This window comes from Urocampus carinirostris, chromosome 6 (genome assembly GCF_059441175.1).
Source record: "Urocampus carinirostris isolate Australia breed hairy pipefish chromosome 6, RoL_Ucar_1.0, whole genome shotgun sequence".
Classification (NCBI taxonomy): domain Eukaryota; kingdom Metazoa; phylum Chordata; class Actinopteri; order Syngnathiformes; family Syngnathidae; genus Urocampus; species Urocampus carinirostris.
This window is the reverse complement of record NC_142354.1, coordinates 21,589,855-21,612,829: the sequence shown is the minus strand read 5'-3', so window position 1 is coordinate 21,612,829 and position 22,975 is coordinate 21,589,855. Positions and strand designations below refer to the sequence as shown.

The following is a 22,975-nucleotide window of genomic DNA, read 5'->3' as shown; positions in this document are numbered from 1 at the left end:
TCACAGTCTGTTGATCCTAGTGCATACTTTTTCCTGGACAGGAATTTGCAGTTTTGTTTTCCTTTCAGATGGTTTACCCTCCTCATCATCACAACTGGTGCGATGATGAGGTGGGGTAGCCATATGATACCATTCTTCCAAGACAAGCTCATTGACCTAAACAGGAGAGCTGCTCCTCCTTGGTGGCCACAGATAACAGTATAAAAGTCCAACGCCTAGGCTTGTTTAGACGTTTGGACTGATAGGCTGCCAACCCAAGGTGAGAGCTCCATTATTTTATCCCAATTCATTTTGACGGATGATGCAAATATCGCAACCTTATCTGATTTGTTCTTTAACAGTACTTTACTATCTATAGTACCCAGCAGCTGCATCACTGCAGGATAAAGGTGGGTTAGCGATGATTTGTTCTTAAATATATACATATTTGTTCATCTGTATTTCCTTTTTCTCAAAGAGGCACCATGAGTGGGGACCCTGAAATGGAGTGTTTTGGCGAGGCAGCCATTTACCTGCGCAAGCCTGAACGGGAGAGATTGGAGGCTCAGAACACTCCGTTTGATGCTAAAACAGCCTATTTTGTGGCTGAACCTGCTGAGATGTATGTGAAGGGCAAGCTGCTGAAAAAGGAGGGGGGCAAAGCTACAGTTGAAATGAAGGGAGGGAAGGTAAGCGGATAATTGCCTGATATCAGCTTATTTTGATATTGCATTTGTATTCTTGTACTATTTTTCGGATGTAATGCTTTCTGACAGAATATCACCGTCAAAGATGATGACATCTTCCCCATGAATCCACCCAAGTTTGACAAAATTGAGGACATGGCCATGATGACCCACCTCAGTGAGCCTGCTGTGCTGTATAACCTCAAAGAGCGCTATGCAGCGTGGATGATCTATGTGAGTTGCAACTATTTGATACCCCGGTTGGTGAAGGATGCACTGGTGGTAATAATCCCTCGTCTTTCAACAGACCTACTCCGGGTTGTTCTGTGTCACTGTCAACCCCTACAAGTGGCTCCCGGTGTATGACACAATTGTTGTCTCAGGATACAGAGGCAAAAAGAGGATTGAGGCCCCACCCCATATCTTTTCCATCTCTGACAACGCCTATCAGTTCATGCTCCAAGGTTTTATCTAGCATTTATTCATTTTTGTATTGTTTACACGGACACACAGATACACGCATACATAAACTGTATGTCAGGGGTCGCCAACCTTTTTGAACCCGAGAGTAACTTTTTTGTTTTTGATCAGTACGAAAGGCTATCAATTTTAAATTCATTTCCAAAATACTAAGTTATGTTTAGAACTATGTTATTGCAAAGGTATTATTATGTTATTACCAGGTTGTAATTATTATAGATAGTGTTACGATAAGCACAGCCAACCACTAAAACATTGTTTGTGAAGACAATGATCATGTGAAAATATTCTCTTGATAGTTAGAAATCAAATTTCCCTGAAAATCATTATGGTGTGGTATTTTGAGGACCAGTCCACAAGTTACTCAGGTGCTCTTAGGGCGCTACCCGGTTGGGGACCAGGTTGGAGACCCATGCTGTGTAATATGCATATTTACACATACACGCACGCACACACACTAACATACACACACACACACACACACACACACACACACACACATATATATATATATATATATATATATATATATATATATATATATATATATATATATATATATATATATATATATATATATATAAATATAGATTTTTTTTAACTGTATTGTCTAAACAGCAACAATATGTAACAATGGCACAATTCTCACAGATTTTTGAACAAAATAACGTATTTAATTTCATTCTTTCAACAGATCGCGAGAACCAGTCAATTCTGATTACGTAAGTGGCTTTTACTACAAGTAATCCCATTTGCTTTGAAATTGAACATAAAACTAAAATATATGTACGCACCGTTCACTGTATTTAAAACAACCCCTCTACATTGTGTTCAGAGTGACTTGCTACCTTAAACTTGTTAGGATGTAAACTTTGGGAGAAAGATGTAAAGCCCCTAATATTTTATGTATTAATAGTTTTGCTTCTATCTCATCTTATCTTCGTACCTTATCATCCATCTCAGCGGAGAATCCGGTGCAGGAAAGACCGTCAACACTAAACGTGTCATCCAGTACTTTGCAACAATTGCAGTGGCTGGAGGAAAGAAGCAAGAGCAATCCGCCAGCAAAATGCAGGTATTTGTTTGTGTGTGGATACATTAACTAATGCAAGATGAATATTACTTAAATTAAATGCTATATTAAGGGCTCGCTGGAGGATCAAATCATTGCAGCGAATCCCCTGCTGGAGGCATATGGTAATGCCAAAACCGTGAGGAATGACAATTCATCCCGCTTTGTAAGCGTTTGTCTCCAAATTTTATACATCTTTAAAAATGTGTTTTAATCTTCTTGCTTGAATGTATTTCTATTATCCTGTAGGGTAAATTTATCAGAATTCATTTTGGAACCACTGGAAAGTTGGCTTCTGCAGATATTGAAACATGTGAGGTTCCTTCATTTACTATCCTATGTGATTGATCACACAATTGAACTATTTGGAATGGTCTTTCTTCTCTTCTTGTTATGTAGACCTGCTGGAGAAGTCGCGAGTGACTTTCCAGCTGTCTGCTGAGAGAAGTTACCACATCTTCTACCAGCTGACAACAGGCCATAAACCAGAACTGTTGGGTTAGTGGAACTTGAAATATTTCTTCAATTGTGCCATCCAAAAAGGGACTCATGCTTAGTATAAATTCCAAATATTTTTAGAGGCTCTGCTCATCACCACCAACCCTTTTGACTATCCCATGATCAGTCAGGGTGAAATTACTGTCAAGAGCATCAATGATGTTGAGGAGTTCATCGCCACTGACGTGAGCATTATGAATATTCTAAAGTCCTCACATTGAAGACATTGGGTATCATTTTACAGTTTGAGGGATTGACACTTTCTGTGTGTTTGATTGTTCTGCAGACTGCCATTGACATTCTGGGCTTTACTGCTGAAGAGAAAATGAGCATTTACAAGCTTACTGGAGCAGTTATGCATCACGGAAATATGAAGTTCAAGCAAAAGCAGCGAGAGGAGCAAGCCGAGCCTGACGGCACTGAAGGTAACAATTGAATTTCACATACAGGTATGTGCGTTGGCTGTTCATCAAAGTAACAATGAGCAGATAATAGCCCAAAATATCTTGTGACACCCTAAATCATGTCAGTATATCGATTGTCATTGTAAAAACTTTATAAGGGTTTGTCCAAACATTTGACGCCTACTGTATTTTCCATTCCTGTTGTCAAATTACGTTTAGTATGAAGTTGGGTCTTTGCATAGTCTGCAGCCCTGTGGCAGTCAGCCAAATATCACCTTATGATCCTTGGCACATTATATGATAATCTTTTGCACTCTCTATTTTCATCAGTTGCAGATAAAATCGCCTACCTCATGGGCCTAAACTCAGCTGATATGCTCAAAGCTTTGTGCTACCCAAGAGTCAAGGTCGGCAATGAAATGGTGGTTAAAGGTCAAACCGTGCCCCAGGTAATTTGGAAATTAGAACTACTAAAAATAATCTGAAAGGACCCTTTCACCAACGTTTCTTGACTTCTAGGTCCACAATGCTGTAATGGCTCTCAGCAAATCAGTCTATGAGAAAATGTTCTTGTGGATGGTGGTCAGAATCAATGAGATGCTTGATACAAAACAGCCCCGGAACTTTTTCATTGGTGTGCTGGATATTGCTGGATTTGAAATTTTTGATGTAAGTGCTCATCAAACAACTTCATCTTTCTTTCAGGGAGAATATAAAAAACATTGTTCCGTTTGTCTTTCACAGTTCAACAGCTTGGAGCAGCTTTGCATCAACTTCACCAATGAAAAACTGCAACAGTTTTTCAACCACCACATGTTCGTCCTGGAACAGGAGGAATACAAGAAAGAAGGAATCGAATGGGAGTTCATCGATTTCGGCATGGACTTGGCTGCCTGCATTGAGCTTATTGAGAAGGTACACAAGAAAACCGCCATTACATGTATGTAATATCTTAATAAAAAATGAACGTCTCTGCAGCCAATGGGCATCTTCTCCATCCTTGAAGAGGAGTGCATGTTCCCCAAAGCTTCAGACACAACCTTCAAGAACAAACTGTATGACCAGCATCTTGGCAAGAGTGCCCCCTTCCAGAAGCCGAAGCCAACCAAAGGAAAAGCCGAGGCCCACTTTGCTCTCGTTCACTATGCTGGCACTGTTGACTATAATGTCAATGGCTGGCTAGACAAGAACAAGGATCCTTTGAATGACTCCGTCGTTCAGCTCTATCAGAAGTCCTCAATGAAGTTGCTGGCCTTGCTGTATGCTTCACATGGAGCCGACGGTACAGTTGGTCTTAATTTACTAATAAAGTCACATGCTTTCATTAGAAAATCAATTCCATGTAACATTTACCAGAGTATGTTCTTGCTTCGTATGGGCATCAAGAGTAATGTGTGTTGTCGTTTATATCCGTTACAGATCCTAAAGGTGCAAAGAAAGGTGGCAAAAAGAAGGGAGGTTCATTCCAGACCGTGTCAGCTCTCTTTAGGGTAAGTCAACTCAGGAAGTGACATCTCTCTGTGGTATATAATTGAAATATATTATGTGTTTCTTGATTACCTTTTTAGGAAAATTTAGGAAAGCTGATGACCAACTTGAGGAGCACTCACCCACATTTTGTGCGCTGCCTAATTCCAAATGAGACAAAAACACCAGGTGGAACATCTCAAAACAGTAGCACTGCTTTGTCATTTGGGCTTTGTTATAAAATCATGATGGTTGTTTAAGGTCTGATGGAGAACAGCCTGGTCATCCATCAGCTTCGCTGTAACGGAGTGCTGGAAGGCATCAGGATCTGCAGGAAAGGGTTCCCCAGCAGAATCCTCTACGGTGACTTCAAGCAGAGGTACTGTAGTTGGCAGTGTGCTGTAAACATGTTTTAGCAATGTTGAGTATGTTTTGAAAATCCTCAAAATTGCATTCTTGCAGATACAAAGTATTGAATGCCAGTGTCATCCCAGAGGGACACTTCATTGACAATAAGAAGGCCTCAGAGAAACTTCTTGGCTCCATCAATGTGGATCACTCACAGTACAAATTTGGCCATACCAAGGTGAACTGAAATTGCTTTGTTGAACTTTGCAGTAGAATGAAGTGTACCCTGAGAGTATTTAGATTTGAATTTCACACCACTCAACAGGTGTTCTTCAAGGCTGGACTACTGGGTTTGCTTGAGGAAATGAGAGATGAGAAACTGGTTGAGCTTGTAACCATGACTCAGGCTTTATGCAGAGGTTACGTCATGAGGTGTGAATTTGCAAAGATGATGGAGAGGAGGTATGCCATGCAGTTTATTTAAAAGCTCATTGCTTTTATCAAACAGTCACTGCCCAATAAGTATCATTTTTCATGATTTTCTGTTATCTATAATCTTAATTATTTTTTCTCAAAAAAAGGGAATCGATTTACTCCATCCAGTACAACATCCGCTCATTTATGAATGTCAAACATTGGCCATGGATGAAACTGTACTTCAAGATTAAGCCTCTGCTGAAGAGTGCAGAGACTGAGAAAGAGATGGCTCAAATGAAAGAGGACTTTGAAAAAACCAAAGACGAGCTTTCAAAAGCTTTGTCCAAGAAGAAGGAACTGGAGGAGAAGATGGTTTCCCTCCTTCAGGAGAAGAATGACTTGCAGCTTCAGATTCAGTCTGTATGTAAATAGGAGAAATACATATTTATTTAACCTTACAGCAAAAATGATTCACATTTGTTTTAAATGCAATTACAGGAGGGTGAAACTCTTGCTGATGCTGAGGAAAGGTGTGAGGGGCTCATCAAAGCCAAAATCCAGCTTGAGGCTAAAGTTAAAGAGGCCTCTGAGAGGCTAGAAGATGAGGAGGAGGTGAACGCTGAGTTGACAGCAAAGAAGAGGAAGCTGGAGGATGAGTGCTCTGAGTTGAAGAAAGACATTGATGACTTGGAGCTTACCTTGGCTAAAGTTGAGAAGGAGAAGCATGCCACCGAGAACAAGGTTGGTGTTTATTTTGAATGAAATTAGATGCCACCTTTTATGTATACAAATATGACTGAAAGTGATATTAAAAATATACAACAAAACAAAAAGAAAGACAACTTATTCCAAAAACTATCTTCATATGTGACAGTTAAAAATGGTGTGAGCAAAGATGCACTAGTAATTCAAACACATTACAAATATGCAAAATTAAAATGTTTTAGGTCAAAAACCTTGTTGAGGAGATGGCTTCTCAAGATGAGTCCATTGCCAAATTGTCCAAAGAGAAGAAAGCTCTCCAAGAGGCCCATCAGCAAACTCTTGATGACCTTCAGGCAGAGGAAGACAAAGTCAACACTCTGACAAAGGCGAATTCCAAGCTGGAACAGCAAGTGGATGATGTAAGGGATGAAAATGTTCCGATATTTGAAATAAGTTGATATGTTTCAAAATGTTTCTGGCACACTAGCTCGAGGGATCCTTGGAGCAAGAAAAGAAGCTCCGTATGGATCTTGAGCGATCTAAGAGAAAGCTGGAAGGAGATCTCAAGCTGGCCCAGGAGACGATCATGGATTTAGAAAATGACAAGCAGCAGTCTGATGAGAAAATCAAAAAGTATTTGACAATCACATCAGTTGTACTTGTTTTCATATTCAACACAAAGTTTATTGTACTTCAAAAATGTTACTCAGGAGGGACTTTGAGATGAGCCAGCTTCTTGGCAGAATTGAAGATGAACAGTCAATCGGAATTCAGCTTCATAAGAAAATTAAAGAACTGCAGGTAAATTAAATCCTAGCCAGAATTCAACAGCTTAGATTCAAAACAGAGACATCATACATGACTCCGATTCCAGGCCCGTATTGAGGAGTTAGAAGAGGAGATCGAAGCTGAGCGGGCTGCTCGCGCTAAGGTGGAGAAACAGAGGTCTGATCTCGCCAGGGAACTCGAGGAGATCAGCGAGCGTCTCGAAGAGGCCGGCGGTGCTACTTCGGTCCAGATTGAGATGAACAAGAAGCGCGAGGCCGAGTTCCAAAAGCTGCGTCGTGACCTAGAAGAGTCCACCCTGCAGCACGAAGCCACTTCTGCGGCTTTGCGCAAGAAACAGGCCGACAGCGTTGCCGAGCTTGGCGAGCAGATAGACAACCTCCAGCGGGTAAAACAGAAACTGGAGAAGGAGAAGAGTGAGTACAAGATGGAGATTGATGACCTCAGCAGCAACATGGAGTCCATTGCCAAATCCAAAGTAAAGTCAATAGCTAGGCCAAGGAACACTTAAAGATTTTCGTTGTTTCTAATACAATATGAGAAGTTGATAACTTATTGTATTTTTTTTTTGTAGGGAAACCTGGAGAAAATGTGCCGTTCGCTGGAAGATCAATTAAGCGAATTCAAGTGCAAGCATGATGAGCATGTGCGGCAATTTAATGACATCAATGTTCAGAGAGCAAGACTGACCACTGAAAATGGTGAGTCAGAATCGAATACAATAATGTCATTTTTGCTGGAAAATGGAAAAAAGTTTAGCTTCCATCTTTTTAGCACTTCATCATAAAGAGAAGTAGAAAATCACACACACTTACATTTATTACAAACCGTCAATAAGTATTGTACGTATTTTTAATTGCAACTTCTCATTTTTCTTTTTTGTTACTTTTGTACAATCCTCCAACACCAAAAAAAATCCTAGCATTGGCCAAAGGCTGACAAGTGTTACAGTTACAAGCAAATATCTATATGCAAGAGCCACAATTAATTATTCAAAGAGCCCATATTTTATCTCTTTCAGGGGAAATGGGCCGTCAGTTGGAGGAAAAGGAATCTCTTGTTTCTCAGCTTACGAGGGGCAAGCAGGCCTTCATTCATCAGATAGAGGAGCTTAAAAGGGCCCTTGAGGAAGAAACAAAGGTTTATTGTTTTGCCATTATCTTAAATGTGTCACCGATTGTTGTTTTTTTTTTTCTCTTGACTTTTCTGTTTATTTTGTAAAAAGTCCAAGAATGCCCTGGCCCACGCCGTGCAGTCCTCACGTCATGACTGCGATCTGCTCAGAGAGCAGTATGAGGAAGAACTGGAGGCAAAGGCTGAAATGCAGAGAGCCATGTCTAAGGCCAATAGTGAGGTGGCTCAGTGGAGAACCAAATATGAGACAGACGCTATTCAGCGCACTGAGGAGCTCGAGGAGGCAAAGTAAGCCATGGCAACTACAGCTTTTAATCGTTTAATTGTATTTGGAATGAAGTTAGGCACATCCTCCTAATAGTTCCCCAAGAAATAATGGCCGAATTGTCTTTGCAGGAAAAAGCTCGCTCAACGTCTCCAGGATGCTGAGGAGTCCATCGAGGCAGTCAACTCAAAGTGTGCCTCTCTGGAAAAGACAAAGCAGAGGCTGCTTGGTGAAGTAGAAGATCTAATGATTGATGTGGAGCGAGCCAATGCTGTTGCCGCCACCTTGGACAAGAAGCAGAGGAATTTTGATAAGGTTAGCTTTAATTTAATTCAAAACAGAAAGTTGATTTTTTTTTTGTTTAACATGATGTAATTGAAGGCACTACTTTGGTTTTAGGTTCTTGCTGAGTGGAAGCAGAAGTATGAGGAGAGCCAAGCCGAACTGGAGGGAGCTCTCAAGGAAGCTCGTTCACTCAGCACGGAGATGTTTAAGCTGAAGAACTCGTATGAGGAATCTCTGGACCACTTGGAGACCCTGAAGAGGGAGAACAAGAACCTTCAACGTAGGATTATTTTAATGCTTTCTTATTCTTTTAATTACAAATATATATCATACTGTTTTGAATTTAAAAATGTATTTGCATTTTTATTCAAAAATGAATCACTCTCTCATTTCCCAACAGAGGAAATATCCGATTTGACCGAGCAGATTGGAGAGACATCAAAGACAATTCATGAGCTGGAAAAAGGCAAAAAGCTCGCAGAGAGCGAAAAAGCCGAAGTCCAAACCGCTCTTGAGGAAGCAGAGGTACTCAAAACTTAAAACACGTTTTAACATCATCATCATCCATCTCACTCGTGATAAACAATTTCTTAAACGATAACAGGCCACACTGGAGCACGAAGAATCCAAGATCATCCGCATCCAGCTGGAGCTCACCCAAGTCAAGGGTGAGATCGACAGAAAGCTGGCAGAGAAGGATGAAGAGATTGAGCAAATCAAAAGGAACAGTCAGCGCGTGATCGAGGCCATGCAGACCACTTTGGATGCTGAGATTAGGAGCAGGAACGACGCCCTGAGAATCAAGAAGAAAATGGAGGGAGACCTGAACGAGATGGAGATTCAGCTGAGCCACGCCAACAGACAGGCTGCTGAAGCCCAGAAACAGCTGAGGAATGTTCAGGGACAACTCAAGGTACGGCAAAGGAGGACTTGCTTAATAATCCTCTTTATACCACAACTGCCACTTTGTAATCAAAGACCATCAAGTGAAGTGAAAAAAATCATGCAAAATGTGTTCCTGTTAAATTACATTCCTGAATTCCTGTTAAAAAAGTAAGCCCGTGCTTCTGATCCTATTTAGGCACAAAACAATAACCAAAAAAACGTTTTGGATGCATCAATAATGAGCCATCTCTTTTTATTAAATATTAAAATTTACAAGATCAGCCATAAGAGGTTTAAAACTAAAATAACAGCAACATGATTGGCCAATAGTGACAATGATGTAACAGTCAAAACAACGAACACCAGTGTGCAAATATCGTCACAGTAAGGTACTGGCATTCTCTAAGATCGCTTTTGCAACAAACTTATCATTTCCCCCATTTTTATAAACAGAAACCAAAAATTAAATAAAGCATTACTGGATGCCAGTAAGACAGAATACATAGCTACAACAGCACGATGAGGAAACAGCCTTCCTTATTAACAGTCCCTAATCTTATACAGGCTGCCCACCACAGCAGTGGGGGGCGACTTAGCCTCACCAATGTGCCAATTTGTGACCCAATGGTCTTAAGTGGTCCCGGATAATGTGTGTGAGAGTGCTTCAAGATCAAAGCCAAGCAAGGACAAGCAACACCAACCTAGGGGAACAGCTCAAGTCTTATCTCATATCTGATAGACCTAAGCTAAGAATCTCCCTGATTGAGTGGCATTAAGAGTCATTCAACTAAACTTGAGCTTTTTATTAAAAGTTTGTAAGTCCCAGCTTATTCCACCTTACTGTTTATGTATGCATAAACCTGTGCCTGTGATACCCTACAATACAATATTGCTTGAAAACATTTTTTAAAATTGAATCCAGGATGCTCAGCTTCACCTTGACGAGGCTCTGAGGGCTCATGCCGAGATGAAGGAACAGGTTGCCATGGTGGAGCGCAGGAACAACCTGATGTTGGCTGAGATCGAGGAACTGAGAGTTGCACTGGAGCAGACAGACAGAAGCCGCAAGGTCGCAGAACAGGAGCTCATCGATGCCAGCGAGCGCGTAACACTGCTGCACTCTCAGGTGCCGATTGCTTTTTGTTTTTTAGAATGCAGCCGAAGCCTTTTTAGTATAACGTTTGCTTTCATTCTTACAGAATACCAATCTCATTAACACTAAAAGGAAGCTGGAGGCAGACCTTGTTCAAGTTCAGGGTGAAGTGGAGGATTCAGTCCAGGAGGCAAGAAACGCTGAGGAAAAGGCTAAGAAGGCCATCACCGATGTAAGCACCCGCTCACAGTTGTGTCGAAATGATGTAATCGAATGCTTGCTAAGAATTGTCGACGATAGAGAAAACGCTCAGAGAATTCATTTGAAATTATACATTTGAAATTAGAATACTGCAAAAAAAGTAATTGCTTTAACTAAAAAACTTCATTCAGCTTTAAAGCTTTAACTCGCATAGATAGATAGATAGATAGATAGATAGATAGATAGATAGATAGATAGATAGATAGATAGATAGATAGATAGATAGATAGATAGATAGATAGATAGATAGATAGATAGATAGATAGATAGATAGATAGATAGATAGATAGATAGATAGATAGATAGATAGATAGATAGATAGATAGATAGATGCAATGTGGGGTAGTGGTTTAATGTGGGGCTTTTACTCCCCCGGGTGAAGTTAAAGAGCCTCATGGCATGAAGAAGAAATTATCTCCTCAGTCTGTCCGTGGAACAAGACTGTGACAGCAGTCTGTCGCTGAAGTTGCTCTTCCGTTGCGAAGCCTGCAGGTCAAATCTGGCCCCCGAGATGGTTTTCTTTGTCCCCTGATATGATATTGATTCATTACACCATACCCCAGAAATTGTGTATTTTTTCACTTGACGTTACTTCTCCTCCCACTTCTATTCTAGCTTCGGGAATAATAGAAAAGTGCAATTGTTGTTTTCTTTTAAGTGATTTTAGCCCACTTTTTTCTAAATTAGAAAATATAGGCTTCTAATAGTGCCTGAATATTTCATTCAGTTAATGTTCAACTAATGTTTATAGATCGTGAAAATGTGTCTTTTTGCTTATTGATAATGAAAGTCTACCCACAGAGCCACCAAAAAATATTGCTTTATTTATCTGATCATATTTGAATATATTTATTAACTTTTCAGTTGGTTCAATTAGGTCCAACAGACCATGTGCGTTATTTTGAAATATTTAAATATTTGATCAGTCCGGACCTCGGCTTGTAGCCTTTATTTTCCTGGCCCTTCCGGCCGTTTGAAACCCCTGCTTTGACTTGTCAATGGTCAAAGTTAATCACAAGCAGTTTTTAAGGGTTAATTACAATTAAAATTTTTGTGTTGAGAGAAGTAAATAAAAGTAATAATGATTTAAAATCAAATCAGCATCAAAGCTTGAACTTCAATTTCAAGTTGTTTAAATGCTCCATTTTGAGTTAACTCAAATTAAAGATTTAATTTGGATAGCAATATATGTCCGTAGCCATAATTTTGATTTCATAATACTGCATCCCTGTCAATATCACTATGTCGAATGTTGTTACTCATTCGCATATAAATCTTACTCCCTTTGTAGGCCGCCATGATGGCAGAGGAGCTGAAAAAGGAGCAGGACACCAGCTCTCATTTGGAGAGGATGAAGAAGAACATGGAATTGACAGTCAAAGACCTGCAGCACCGTCTGGATGAGGCTGAGACGCTGGCACTCAAGGGGGGCAAAAAGCAGCTCCAAAAATTGGAGGCTCGGGTAAGTCTTGCACTCTTCTCTGTTGGAAATCCTTTTAAATTTGCAAACAAAATAATTTCACATCATAAATTCTCTTGAGGTGTCCTCTTTTGTACTTGTTTATAAGTGGAATCTAGATCTTAGTCAGGCATGTCACCTTCTTGTGAATTACTCCAGTCAGCATTTTAATCGTTTTGAAATCTGAATTGCTGAATCATTTACGTAACTCAACCATTTTCTATGGAATTTGAAACAAGTTCTCACGACCACACTTCTCCTAAACCAGGGGTGTCAAACTCATTTTAACTCAGCGGGCCATACGACAGAAGAAACATTCTCTCAGGGGCCGGACTAGTAGATTAAGAAGAAATGAAAAATAGAAAGAAATAAGAGAGAGTGTTGGACAAGGAAAGAAAGAAAAGGAGGAAGAGAGAAGGAGGGACGGATAAAATAAAGAGAGAGAGAGAACATGAGAAAAAAAAAGAGATAAAAAGAGAAATAGTGAGAGACGGGGAAGAAAGAGAGAGAAAGAAAATAATTCAAAGAGACTATTTCTCTTTGAATTTGAATCAACAAGAAAAGGAGAAAAAGGAGGAGAGAAAGTGAAAAGGGTAGAAAGAGAGAAGTGGAAAGCAAGAGAGAGAGAGAGGGAAAGAGAGAAAAGAGAGAGAAAGGAAAATAAAGAAGAGAGCAAAAGAAGGTAAAAAGACAGAGAGAAGAGAAAGAGAAAAAGAGGAACAAAAGAAAAAGAGACAGAGAGTGCAGGAGAGATAGATAGATAGATAGATAGATAGAGAGAGAGAGAGAGAGAGAGAGAGAGAGAGAGAGAGAGAGAGAGAGAGAGAGAGAGAGAGAGAGAGAGAGAGAGAGAGAGAGAGAGAGAGAGAGAGAGAGAGAGAGAGCGAGAGAGAAAAAGAAATATACCCACAGCGTCATTGTGAGAGGCACCTGGCTTTGGCAACATCAAGTGGACATATCTAAACCTGCAGCTCGTTTTTCTCTTGCGCTCCCCTCAGTGTTATCTTGCGGGCCGGACTCCATCCCTTAGCGGGCCTGATCCGGCCTGCGGGCCGCCTGTGTGACACCCCTGTCCTAGACAGTTCTCGCTCTCCTCTGTTTCTCTGGCACCACCTCGCATGCTAATTTCAGGTGTGATATTTAAAGAAGCAAAAAATCAGACGCTGTCTTTGTCTCAGTTTTGATAAATCACATGGCAGATAGTTCTCCCATAGCCATATTGAGTCAATTCAGAGAATCTGCTTCCACTGTTGTTTGTTCACATTGAGTCAATCAGGTCCATAAGAATATTAACCAGGACTGACACAGGAACTACACTTGCAACTTGAGCCAACTGTTTAATTCGAATGTCACACGACCACCCACCAGCCCCCGCCTCTTGAATACGTGCCACGGAGTCACACTGCAAAAAACGTCTTGCCTGAATATGTATGACGTGGAGAAGATTTTGAGCAAAAAAAAATAATTTAAGTTTCAGTTGAGTTTTTGTCAAATCTGCCTGTCAACTTATAAGTTTTCCTTATATTATATATATATGATTTTTTTTTGGATCATTTTAAATGCGATGGCGGATAGAAATTTTATGGGAATTCTTTTTTATTGTTATTATTTTTTTTTAACTCTTTTTCTTTTTAATTACACCCATTGCCCATTTCAGCTCCAATCCGTATCGTTTTGGTCACTGGTAACTGACAACAATGTGTCATGAACCGGAACAGGATCAGGACCCAAATGCGTGACGTTTCTCACACAAGCCTTTTATTTTACGGGAAATGGGGAGTCTAGCTTGGAATGACAGGAAGCCAGAGGCCGACGAGATCGATACCAATTGCCTGAGCATGTATCGGACGGATGGGGTTGATACCAGACAGGACTGGAAAGACAGGATTGATATCAAAACAGGATATCAAAATTAAACAGGACAAACTAGACGGGAACAAAACTGGAAACCGATATTAAACAGGACAAAATAAATGGGAACAATACCGGACAGGAAATACCAACAGGAAACAGAACCGAGTCAAAACCCACGTCTTGTGGGGCAGAGGTTTGTTGACGGACTGACCAAAGGTTAGTAAGAGCACTGAGCTTCAATGGAAGGAAAGCCAATCTGTCAACAAGCCGCAGCTGGCGCCACATGGGCGGGGCCAATTGGGCGCCCTGGCAACTGTGACACAATGTCATTGTAAATTGCTTAAATCGTGGTACACTTCCAAATGTTATCCTCGATCAAGCATTTACCTTTTGCTTGAACTGATGAAAATAAGCCATGTGGCAGAAGTACAGAAGTACATACAGGGTATAGGAAGACAATGGGAACTGATATTCTGACATCTTTGTTTCAAATGAAACTAAATTGTTACAGAGTTAAACCATTTCCAGAACAAATGACTTTGAAATCCTCTACTCCTATATATAACGAGCAACACTAAACTTACTGTAAATGGGAAAAGAACTAAGAAAGATAGTAATAATTATCTGTGTTGTGTATTTGGTTGAAATTAATAAACTTGTTTACACAATTTTTTTTCAATTTAACAGTCCGTCTTGCTGTGAGTAAATAAGTGCTGACTTGTGTAAGTTTTATTATCACTTAACAAGTGGAATTGCAATCATTATTAAGCAGAGCAATTGGCTGAGGTCGGCAGGTATCAACAAACATTGTTCTCATTTTCTTTTCTTCTCTTTTACTGCTGAAGGTGAGGGAGCTGGAATCAGAGGTTGATGCTGAGCAGAAAAGAGGAGCAGAAGCTATAAAGGGCGTCCGCAAGTACGAACGACGAGTGAAGGAGCTGACATATCAGGTAACAATGGACAGTACAACAGATTGTATGTAGAGCTTTGTTCGAACCTCTAGAGGGCATAAAACACCTCTGTGTCTCAAGGACCTTGTCAACCATCGCTAAATATAAATCTATAAATAACCACATGAAATCAGAAGAGCGTACATGTTGAAGGTCTGAATTTGGTATGCTTATGTCTGCATTCCTCTGTTTGAGGTGTCAAACTAGAACAAACTATCATTAGTGTTAAAATGTTGTCTTAAATATGCCTCCTTTAGACTGAAGAAGACAAGAAGAACATTGCAAGGCTTCAGGATCTGGTGGACAAGCTGCAGCTGAAAGTCAAGGCCTACAAGCGTCAATGCGAGGACTCTGTAAGTGCTCTTTTTTCCATCGTAAGGTCAAATAGGAGAATTTGGTTCCGTATTTTCCGCACTACAACGCGCACCGGATTTTAAGGCGCACCCAAAAGAAATATTTTGTGATATATGCTGCAGAACGCCAACAGCGGCGTGTCCCCCTTGGCACACCTGACGCGGTTTTCATCGGTGCGGTTTTTCGCGATCCTCCGGGTTGTTTATGTCACGTCTTTTTGGATCATGTCACCATTCAAAATACCGACTACCATACAGTTAGATAGAAATTACCAATACAACATCTACTACTGAAACAAAAGAAAAGGCTAAATGGTGAATGTGACAACGTCGCAAAGGAAATGGCTACCCACCAATCGAGAGCCCGTTCCCTTTGAGACGCTATTTTTGTCTTCTGTTTGGTCTAAATGCATTTTTTTCAGGGATTCTAGCTATTGACTTCAAAATTATTGCGTATAAAAAAGGTTATATTGTTTTAGTTTATCCTTTTCTTTATAGATTTAGAGATATTTTTCTTTGTTTCCTGTGTTTTAGTGTTAATGTTTAAGTGTTATTTTGGCTTTATTTTTCCCCCTTTTAAAAGCTTTTATATTAATACATAATAAATGGTAATATATGGATTAAACAAAAAACAACAACCTGAAGAGCAATTTGGAAGCCGAAAGAGCTGACTCTTTTTAGTGAGCCAAGACGAAAAAGACAGTTCACTAAAAGGAGTTGCAATTCCTATCCCTACAATGAAAAATTCGAGTTAGATTTAAATACTGTACACACTTTATATCGTTTGCCACTGAATGTTATTTTATTATATTGTTTACTTTTTCTTTTTTTGTATTTCAAGTTTTTGATAAATCTGTTCCTAGTGAGGGGCAATAAATATTTCATGGTTCTATAACTATATACCTGTTCTTTCTTCAACCGACTCGAATACTGCTCAGAAAATTTCAAATTCTTTGACCTACAACTTCTTCTTAAATTAACGGAAATAGTTACTCTCCCCAGTAATTAGTTACTTTTACTATAGAGTAACTCAGTTACTAACTCAGGTACTTTTTAGTGACTAAATACAACTAATTAATGTTTTAAAGTAACCTTCCCAACACTGTATATAAGGTGCATGGTATTAAAACTACAGTTAAATCTAGTGTTGCATAAAAAAAACCAATTTAAATTAAAATAATTGATTTTAAACTATATAAACAACATTATGGCATCTGGTTTCACCTGTAAATTCATTTTAGCAACAAACAATTGACATATTAACCACAAGAAGGTACTTGTAGACCACTCTTTATGTTTTTTAAAGGCAGAACAGTTACTGTATGCAGTGTCAGTCAACAAACATAAAATTTGTACAAAATGTTACCTTCATTCAAATAATCACAATAAGTTTGATAGACAGAACAGTTACCATATGCAGTATCATTTAATTATAACTATGCATTTCCAATTTTATCCACTGTATTTTGTGGTATATATAGTGTACCGCATTATAAGGCGTGCTATCACATTTGTGGCAAATTGGTGTTTTTTTCGGTGCACCTCATAGTCAGAAAAATACGGCAGTTTACGCGCTCTGTTTTGGCAGTACTTCGCCCTTATTGTAAAAATTATCCGAATTTAATTTAGGTTAGGTGGTGAATGGGTAGGATTAGTCATTTGTGTGATTTGCTGAAAACTATATAAAGGTAGACCTGCCACTGGTCTTGAGGAAGTTTGGATTTCTTTTCAGCTCCAGAGGTAGTGGGGAAATAAATGCAAAAAAATAACAAAAAATAGTAAATATTTGACTAAATATTTTTTCAAATGCATTTTAATTGTCTATTGCTGGCTTTTGAACTCCAATGTTCCTTTTTCTTTTTTTTTTTTAATCTGGATGGATTGTTACTTGTGTCAGTCACATATCCCCTTGCCTTCAATGCACTTGTGAAACATGTGATCTGCAGGAGGAGCAAGCCAATTCCCACCTTACCAGGTACAGGAGGGTTCAACATGAGATGGAAGAGGCCCAGGAACGAGCTGACATTGCTGAGTCGCAGGTTAACAAGCTGAGGGCCAAAAGTCGTGATTTTGCCAGGGTAAGTTTGATGACTACCTTCATCTTGCAGTAAATTCTTATTTCATCAGCATCTTCATCTTCATTATCATCAGAAATGATTCAATTCAAGTAGCGATACAATGTACAGATACTGTACCTGCAGTCGATTTGGAACATACAGGGTCTCCCTAAAACAATACAGACTATGTTAAATAAAGACTTATAAATCCAAGTGTTAAGTTAGGTTCCAGGTTTGGATTCGTCTTGTAAGACAAAATGATAAGTTTAAACTTTAGTAGGCATTCAAAATAAGGAGAGAACACATCAATGGATTTTGAACTTGCAAGGAGGGCAGGGACAGAAGTCTGAAGATGAGGAATTCCTTCCCTGCGCTGAACCCCCTCTTTTTTATTAAATCTTCAAGGTTACAAATAAAAAAAGCCGTGCGAAAATCAAAGGACAGCAACATGATTGGCCGATAGCGACAATGATATTATAGTCCGGACAATAAACAACCGTGCACAGAAATAGTTAAAATAAGGATCAGGTTTCCTATGACATCTCCTTTGCATTCATCCAATACCCCAAAACAGAATAAACTCATCACTCAGTCTTAAAGTTTCCCTATAAAATGCATTATGTAAATGAAATGAAATGATCTGTATTTATATGGCGCTTTTCAAGTCAAGACTTCCCAAAGCGCTTTACAGTGTGCTTCACATTTCCCAATAGCGCTAACCTGCTTATTGGGGGTATTAAGGGTTCAGTGTCTTACCCAAGGACACTTCGACATGTAACACGGAGGAGCTGGGATTCGAACTGCGATCTCTTGATCCCAAGACGAGCGCTCTACCTCCTGAGCCACTTCTGCCCCAATGTGTATCTTTAGTTCTATTTCTCTATTTCCTGAACATAAACCACAAGTGCCAGAACCTAAAACGAGGCCTTGGTAATGTACGTACACCCGTTGCCAGTACTCGCCTACCCCGAATTTCCATCACCGTCATTATCATCTTCATCATCCTTTACAAATGACTTTAATGGCCGGGTCTCATTATCTCCTCTCTGTTGTTCCGAAGGGAAAGGATGCTGAAGAATGAACATCAGTTGCAATAAGACACTACGAGAAATCATACAATATGATATCTTTGTCAAATGTATCAAGTGTGTAACTAAATAAATTTGCCAGCAAGTGACTTTTGTTCAGTTTGTTGTGTTTGATGTAGTAAAACTTAATATTTTAATTGATCATCAGCGAGCTTTTTGAATTCCACGTCATATATGATATTTTGTTGTATAATATGTTGTCATAGTTTTTGACATTCTCCAGCAACATAGATGAGACTTAATAGGAGAATCAAATCTAAATTGAACAGCAGATCGTACTCAGCACATACATCTAATTAAGTAGGCGAGCCCCCAAGTTATAAGGTGATATATACTGTGTCAAAGTGTGAGCTGTACGTAACAAGCCTCGAAAATAACATACCCAACAAGTGTTGCCTGTTACCACGTAAGAGACGTCCAGGTCAATGCAACCGTAAATCTTGCCTGTGTGGTGTTAATGTTAGTGACAGTCAAGTAACCCGACAGTTTGCCTCCGATAATGTCAAGGGCCTTTAACGAAAATAGACACATTAGACACAGAAGCATGTATTTATTCGAGTTATTTATTTTATTGGTTTTGAAAGAAAAAAAACGTGTTTTTTTTAATAAACAAATAGCATTTGATGTAATTTCAAACCATCCAATGAGAGTGGAATTGAAGGTAAATTGCCAATAAACAAACTTATTGTCACCAAATCTTTAATCGTAATATGTCAACTGCAAATAAGTTACTCCCCAAAAACTTCTGTTCTGTATTTATGATACATTGTGTGCTCAGAAATAGTGATTGTACTCATGGTTAGAAGTGTGTGGGAATTAATAATGGCCTAATAGATGTGTAATTCTCTCCGAAGTAAGGTAAATATAAAAGTTGCTTGGTACATCATGTAAATTATCACCAGAAAGTAAGGAGGGAGGAAATTCTATACTATAAACTCACTCAAGAAGACTCCATTATATAACCCTGTATAACGCCGTCCCATACACATACACACAGCTCCAAAGTGATATCTCCTCATCGACTTTTGGACATTTCGGTCATCAAGATTGGAGATGTTTACTCTTACATATATAACTTCTGAGGCAGGGGTCCTGTCTTAGCATAAGCCCTTTTATGAAACAAGATCCGTCTGCGGGTCTCATGGCGAAGGCCGTTTCCACAAAAAGAGCCGAGACGGGAACAAATGTCTGAGCTCACTGATGAACGCTCAAGGCTGGCGAGCATTGCTGAGGAGACATCTATATTTGAACTTCCTCCATATAAGCGCCGCCAGGCAACAGAACAGATCGAGTGTCACATTTTTATTTAAAATATCGAACTATTTTCTAGGGTGTGAAGCCCGTAGCCTTCATCCCCAAAGCCCCCTCTTCGGCCCTTTGTCACTTGAGGGTCATCTTCCAACAAGGAAAGAATGCAAACTACCAAATGTCGTATAACACGATCCCCTCCTTGCCTCGTATGGGGAACAAAGGCTCGACTTGGGAGAAGGTCAACGGCCAGTGTGGCCTTGTCTTCACTTCATCTGTCAGCCAAGCGATGCAACGAGACCATTTAGAGGAAGGGTCCAAAAATAAACCTAAGCCCTCAAGACCACCTTACTCAGTGCCTTACTAAGAACCGAGCAGATGTCAAGTCACTTGTCGACCTCAGATTTCAAAATCGGACGATGGGGATTCGCTTGCCTAGCTGTGATTGTATTGATTTTAATAGATTATCTGACTTTGATTATGACAGTGGAGGTGGGTCGTCAGGGTCTGCAAGGCCTTCTCATCTGACCTTGAAAATAACTGATTTATGTGATGTTAATCATATTTTTTCCATGAATACATATTATTCATTTCCAAATTGTCGGTCAGCTTCCGTTCATTGCTTTTCCACAGGTTGCTTTCAGATGTGTGTTTTCACATTCAAGCATTTAACCAATCACGTTTTAGCCATTTTTTGTTGCCAGTGTCAGAATTAGTTTGCAGGCTTCCCGCGGATTTGAAGGCATTAAATTAATTGATAAGTTGTTACTTGGAGCTAAGCAGTGTTTGGACTGTCAAGGGTTTCGTCAGCCCTTTCTTTCTTTCTTTCGTTCTTTCTTTTGTTCTTTCTTTCTTTCTTTCTTTCTTTCTTTTTCTTTCTGTGTTTCCCTCTTTCTTTCTGTCTGTCTGTCTGTCAGTCCTTTCTTTTCTTTCTTTTTCTTCTTTTCTTTCTTTTCTTTTCTTTCTTTTGCTTCCTTTTCTTTCTCTCCCCCTTTCTTTCTTTTTTCTTCAGTTTTTCTTTCAGTCTTTTTTTCTTTAACCCTATTTATTTCTGTCTTTCTTTTTCCTTTCTTACTTCCTTTCTTCATTATCTTTTCTATCTTTCTGTGTTTCCCTCTTTCTTTCTTTCTCTCTTTCTTTCTTTCTTTCTTTCTTTCTTTCTTTCTTCCCTTCTTCCCTTCTTCCTTTCTTTCTTTCTTTCTTTCTTTATTTATTTATCTATTTCTCAATTATTTCATGAACCTGTTCATTTTGTTTTCATTGCAGCTTTCTATTTGGATGAACAGAGTAAAAATTGGAAAATATCAAGACATATTTAAAGCCAACACTAATTTTTGGAGTTGTGTTTACTGGAGCTGTACAGTAACATAAATATCCACAAAAATAAAGACACACATAAAACAACTGTATTGTTGATATTTTATTTGCGTGTGAGTTTGTGTACATTTTTGTTTTTGTATTCATTTTTTATACCCCCCCCAAAAAAAAATTTACCCCAATTTTGATCCTTTTTTTCTTATATTTGTATATTTTTGAGTTTAACATCATTTTTAAAAATTATTTATCTATTCCATATGTGATTTTCTGATGTTAGTATGCAACTTTATATAATATTCTGCCATCTGGTATTCCTATATATTTGATAACTTGGAGCCACACTATAATATTACAAGCCGACACTCATTATTGGAGACATTTTTATCAGACCTGCTCAGTGTTGCTGTAAATGTTTACAAAAAATAAAGACACATGATGATATTTTGTGTTAGTAGGTGTGGACATGTGTTTGTGAAATCATGTATTTTTTAATATACTGAAAAACAAATTAATCCCAATGGCAGAACATGTTCATTTTACAGGGTTTGTATAGGTGCTTAAAATCCTTAAAAAGGTTGAATTTTACTAATGTATTTTCAAGGGTCGAAAAGTGCTTGAATTTTGGATGAAGTGCTTGTAAACGCTTGAAACTGTTGCCATGTTTCTCAACAACTCCGATTAAAAACGACGCAGACACTGCTCTCTAGTGGCTTTGCCATTGGATTTCTTCTTCACTCGTGATTAATGGCATTTGTTTGTGTGGGGTTGTCTTATAATGCGTCATCGCTCCCTACAGAGCAGGTGAATGCTACACATAACAGGGTACTATGAAGTGTATATTAGTGCAAGAATGACATATCATTTAAGACAATTTATTATGGGCCATGCAAAAAGTCAAGGTAGCGTTTCCCAGGGAAGAACTTCCTGCAACTGAAAATGTAAGCTATAGACTATAACTTTTACCAATATGGGTAGAGATTTGTCTCAACAACAAATATATATTTGCGATTTACTCAAGATTTACTCAAAATCATATGTCTCGATAAATGCACATGCAAGATTAAAAATCACATATATAAATCACAGATATATTTGCGGCTCTGCAAAATACATGATTCACAACATGTATTTTTCTGTTAATGGTACTGGAGAAATTCGAAAATTGGCTTTGAAAGTCCTTAAAAAGTTTTCGGATATGGCCATTTAAAGGTGTACAAACCCTGATTTTAAGGATCGAGTCAAGTCAGATCATATAGCCCTTAATCACAAAAAGTCTTAAAGCCCTGCACAGACCACCATTAAAAACTCAAAAACCTCAGTATGAGGAAATTTAAAAAACCTTTAGAAGGAGTTGCACTTTTTATTACATTATATATTTAATTGATTCTCTTTGTTTTTCACCCACTTCTCTTGTAAAATTGGTTAATACATTTTTCATATTTTGCCTTTTAATACGTCGTTAAATTCTGTTATGATTTTTAGGTGTAGTATATTCCTATTGGCCAGGAGAAGAAGGACTTTAACAGTTGGGGAAAGAACAGTTAATCTTATTTCTCAACCAGGAGGGAGAAGAGTCTATCTGAAAACAAACAAAAATAAGTAAATGGTACTCAAAAAGTGAAGAGAAAAGTACTCAAAACAGATTCCCGCTTTATTGATCAGTCAACAACCTTCAGAGTATTATTATTTCAGTAATATGTACAGTATTGAACCTTATTCATTGATAATTTCTCCAGGATGAGTATAGACATGAGCTGTTCCTTTCTATTTTATGGCAAGGATGCAGAATTAGCACTGGGGTGTGACTTATGCCTTATTTCAAGATGGTGTCATGTGTTTGGGCATCTAGACTAGCACGTCCCCAAAAACACAAGAACAACACAA

General features: G+C 38.9%; 1 protein-coding gene across 1 annotated transcript; it reads left to right on the top strand.

The window, feature by feature from the left end:
* Positions 1-239: 239 nt before the first annotated feature.
* Positions 240-18,615, top strand: LOC148364148 (myosin heavy chain, fast skeletal muscle-like). Its single transcript, XM_088338266.1, has 41 exons — positions 240-259; positions 342-389; positions 458-668; positions 756-899; positions 973-1,129; positions 1,840-1,867; positions 2,109-2,220; positions 2,291-2,383; positions 2,467-2,530; positions 2,617-2,715; positions 2,797-2,900; positions 3,002-3,140; positions 3,450-3,568; positions 3,639-3,788; positions 3,864-4,034; positions 4,098-4,401; positions 4,539-4,609; positions 4,688-4,775; positions 4,848-4,965; positions 5,049-5,172; positions 5,260-5,396; positions 5,516-5,771; positions 5,850-6,092; positions 6,299-6,475; positions 6,544-6,689; positions 6,767-6,857; positions 6,931-7,320; positions 7,417-7,543; positions 7,864-7,982; positions 8,068-8,264; positions 8,373-8,556; positions 8,641-8,806; positions 8,927-9,051; positions 9,131-9,439; positions 10,334-10,537; positions 10,611-10,736; positions 12,057-12,227; positions 14,924-15,028; positions 15,286-15,381; positions 17,328-17,459; positions 18,499-18,615. The coding sequence occupies exons 3-41, from the start codon at positions 465-467 to the stop codon at positions 18,517-18,519; spliced, it is 5,811 nt and encodes a 1,936-aa protein (XP_088194392.1). The 5' UTR covers positions 240-259; positions 342-389; positions 458-464; the 3' UTR covers positions 18,520-18,615.
* The last annotated feature ends 4,360 nt before the right edge of the window (positions 18,616-22,975 follow it).

Coding starts and splice junctions, on each gene's coding strand:
- LOC148364148 (XM_088338266.1), top strand. CDS start 465: ATGAGTGGGGACCCTGAAATGGAGTGTTTTGGCGAGGCAGCCATTTAC. Junction 7,321..7,416: donor AGTCCATTGCCAAATCCAAA/GTAAAGTCAATA, acceptor TTTTTTTTGTAG/GGAAACCTGGAGAAAATGTG. Junction 15,029..15,285: donor TGAAGGAGCTGACATATCAG/GTAACAATGGAC, acceptor TGCCTCCTTTAG/ACTGAAGAAGACAAGAAGAA.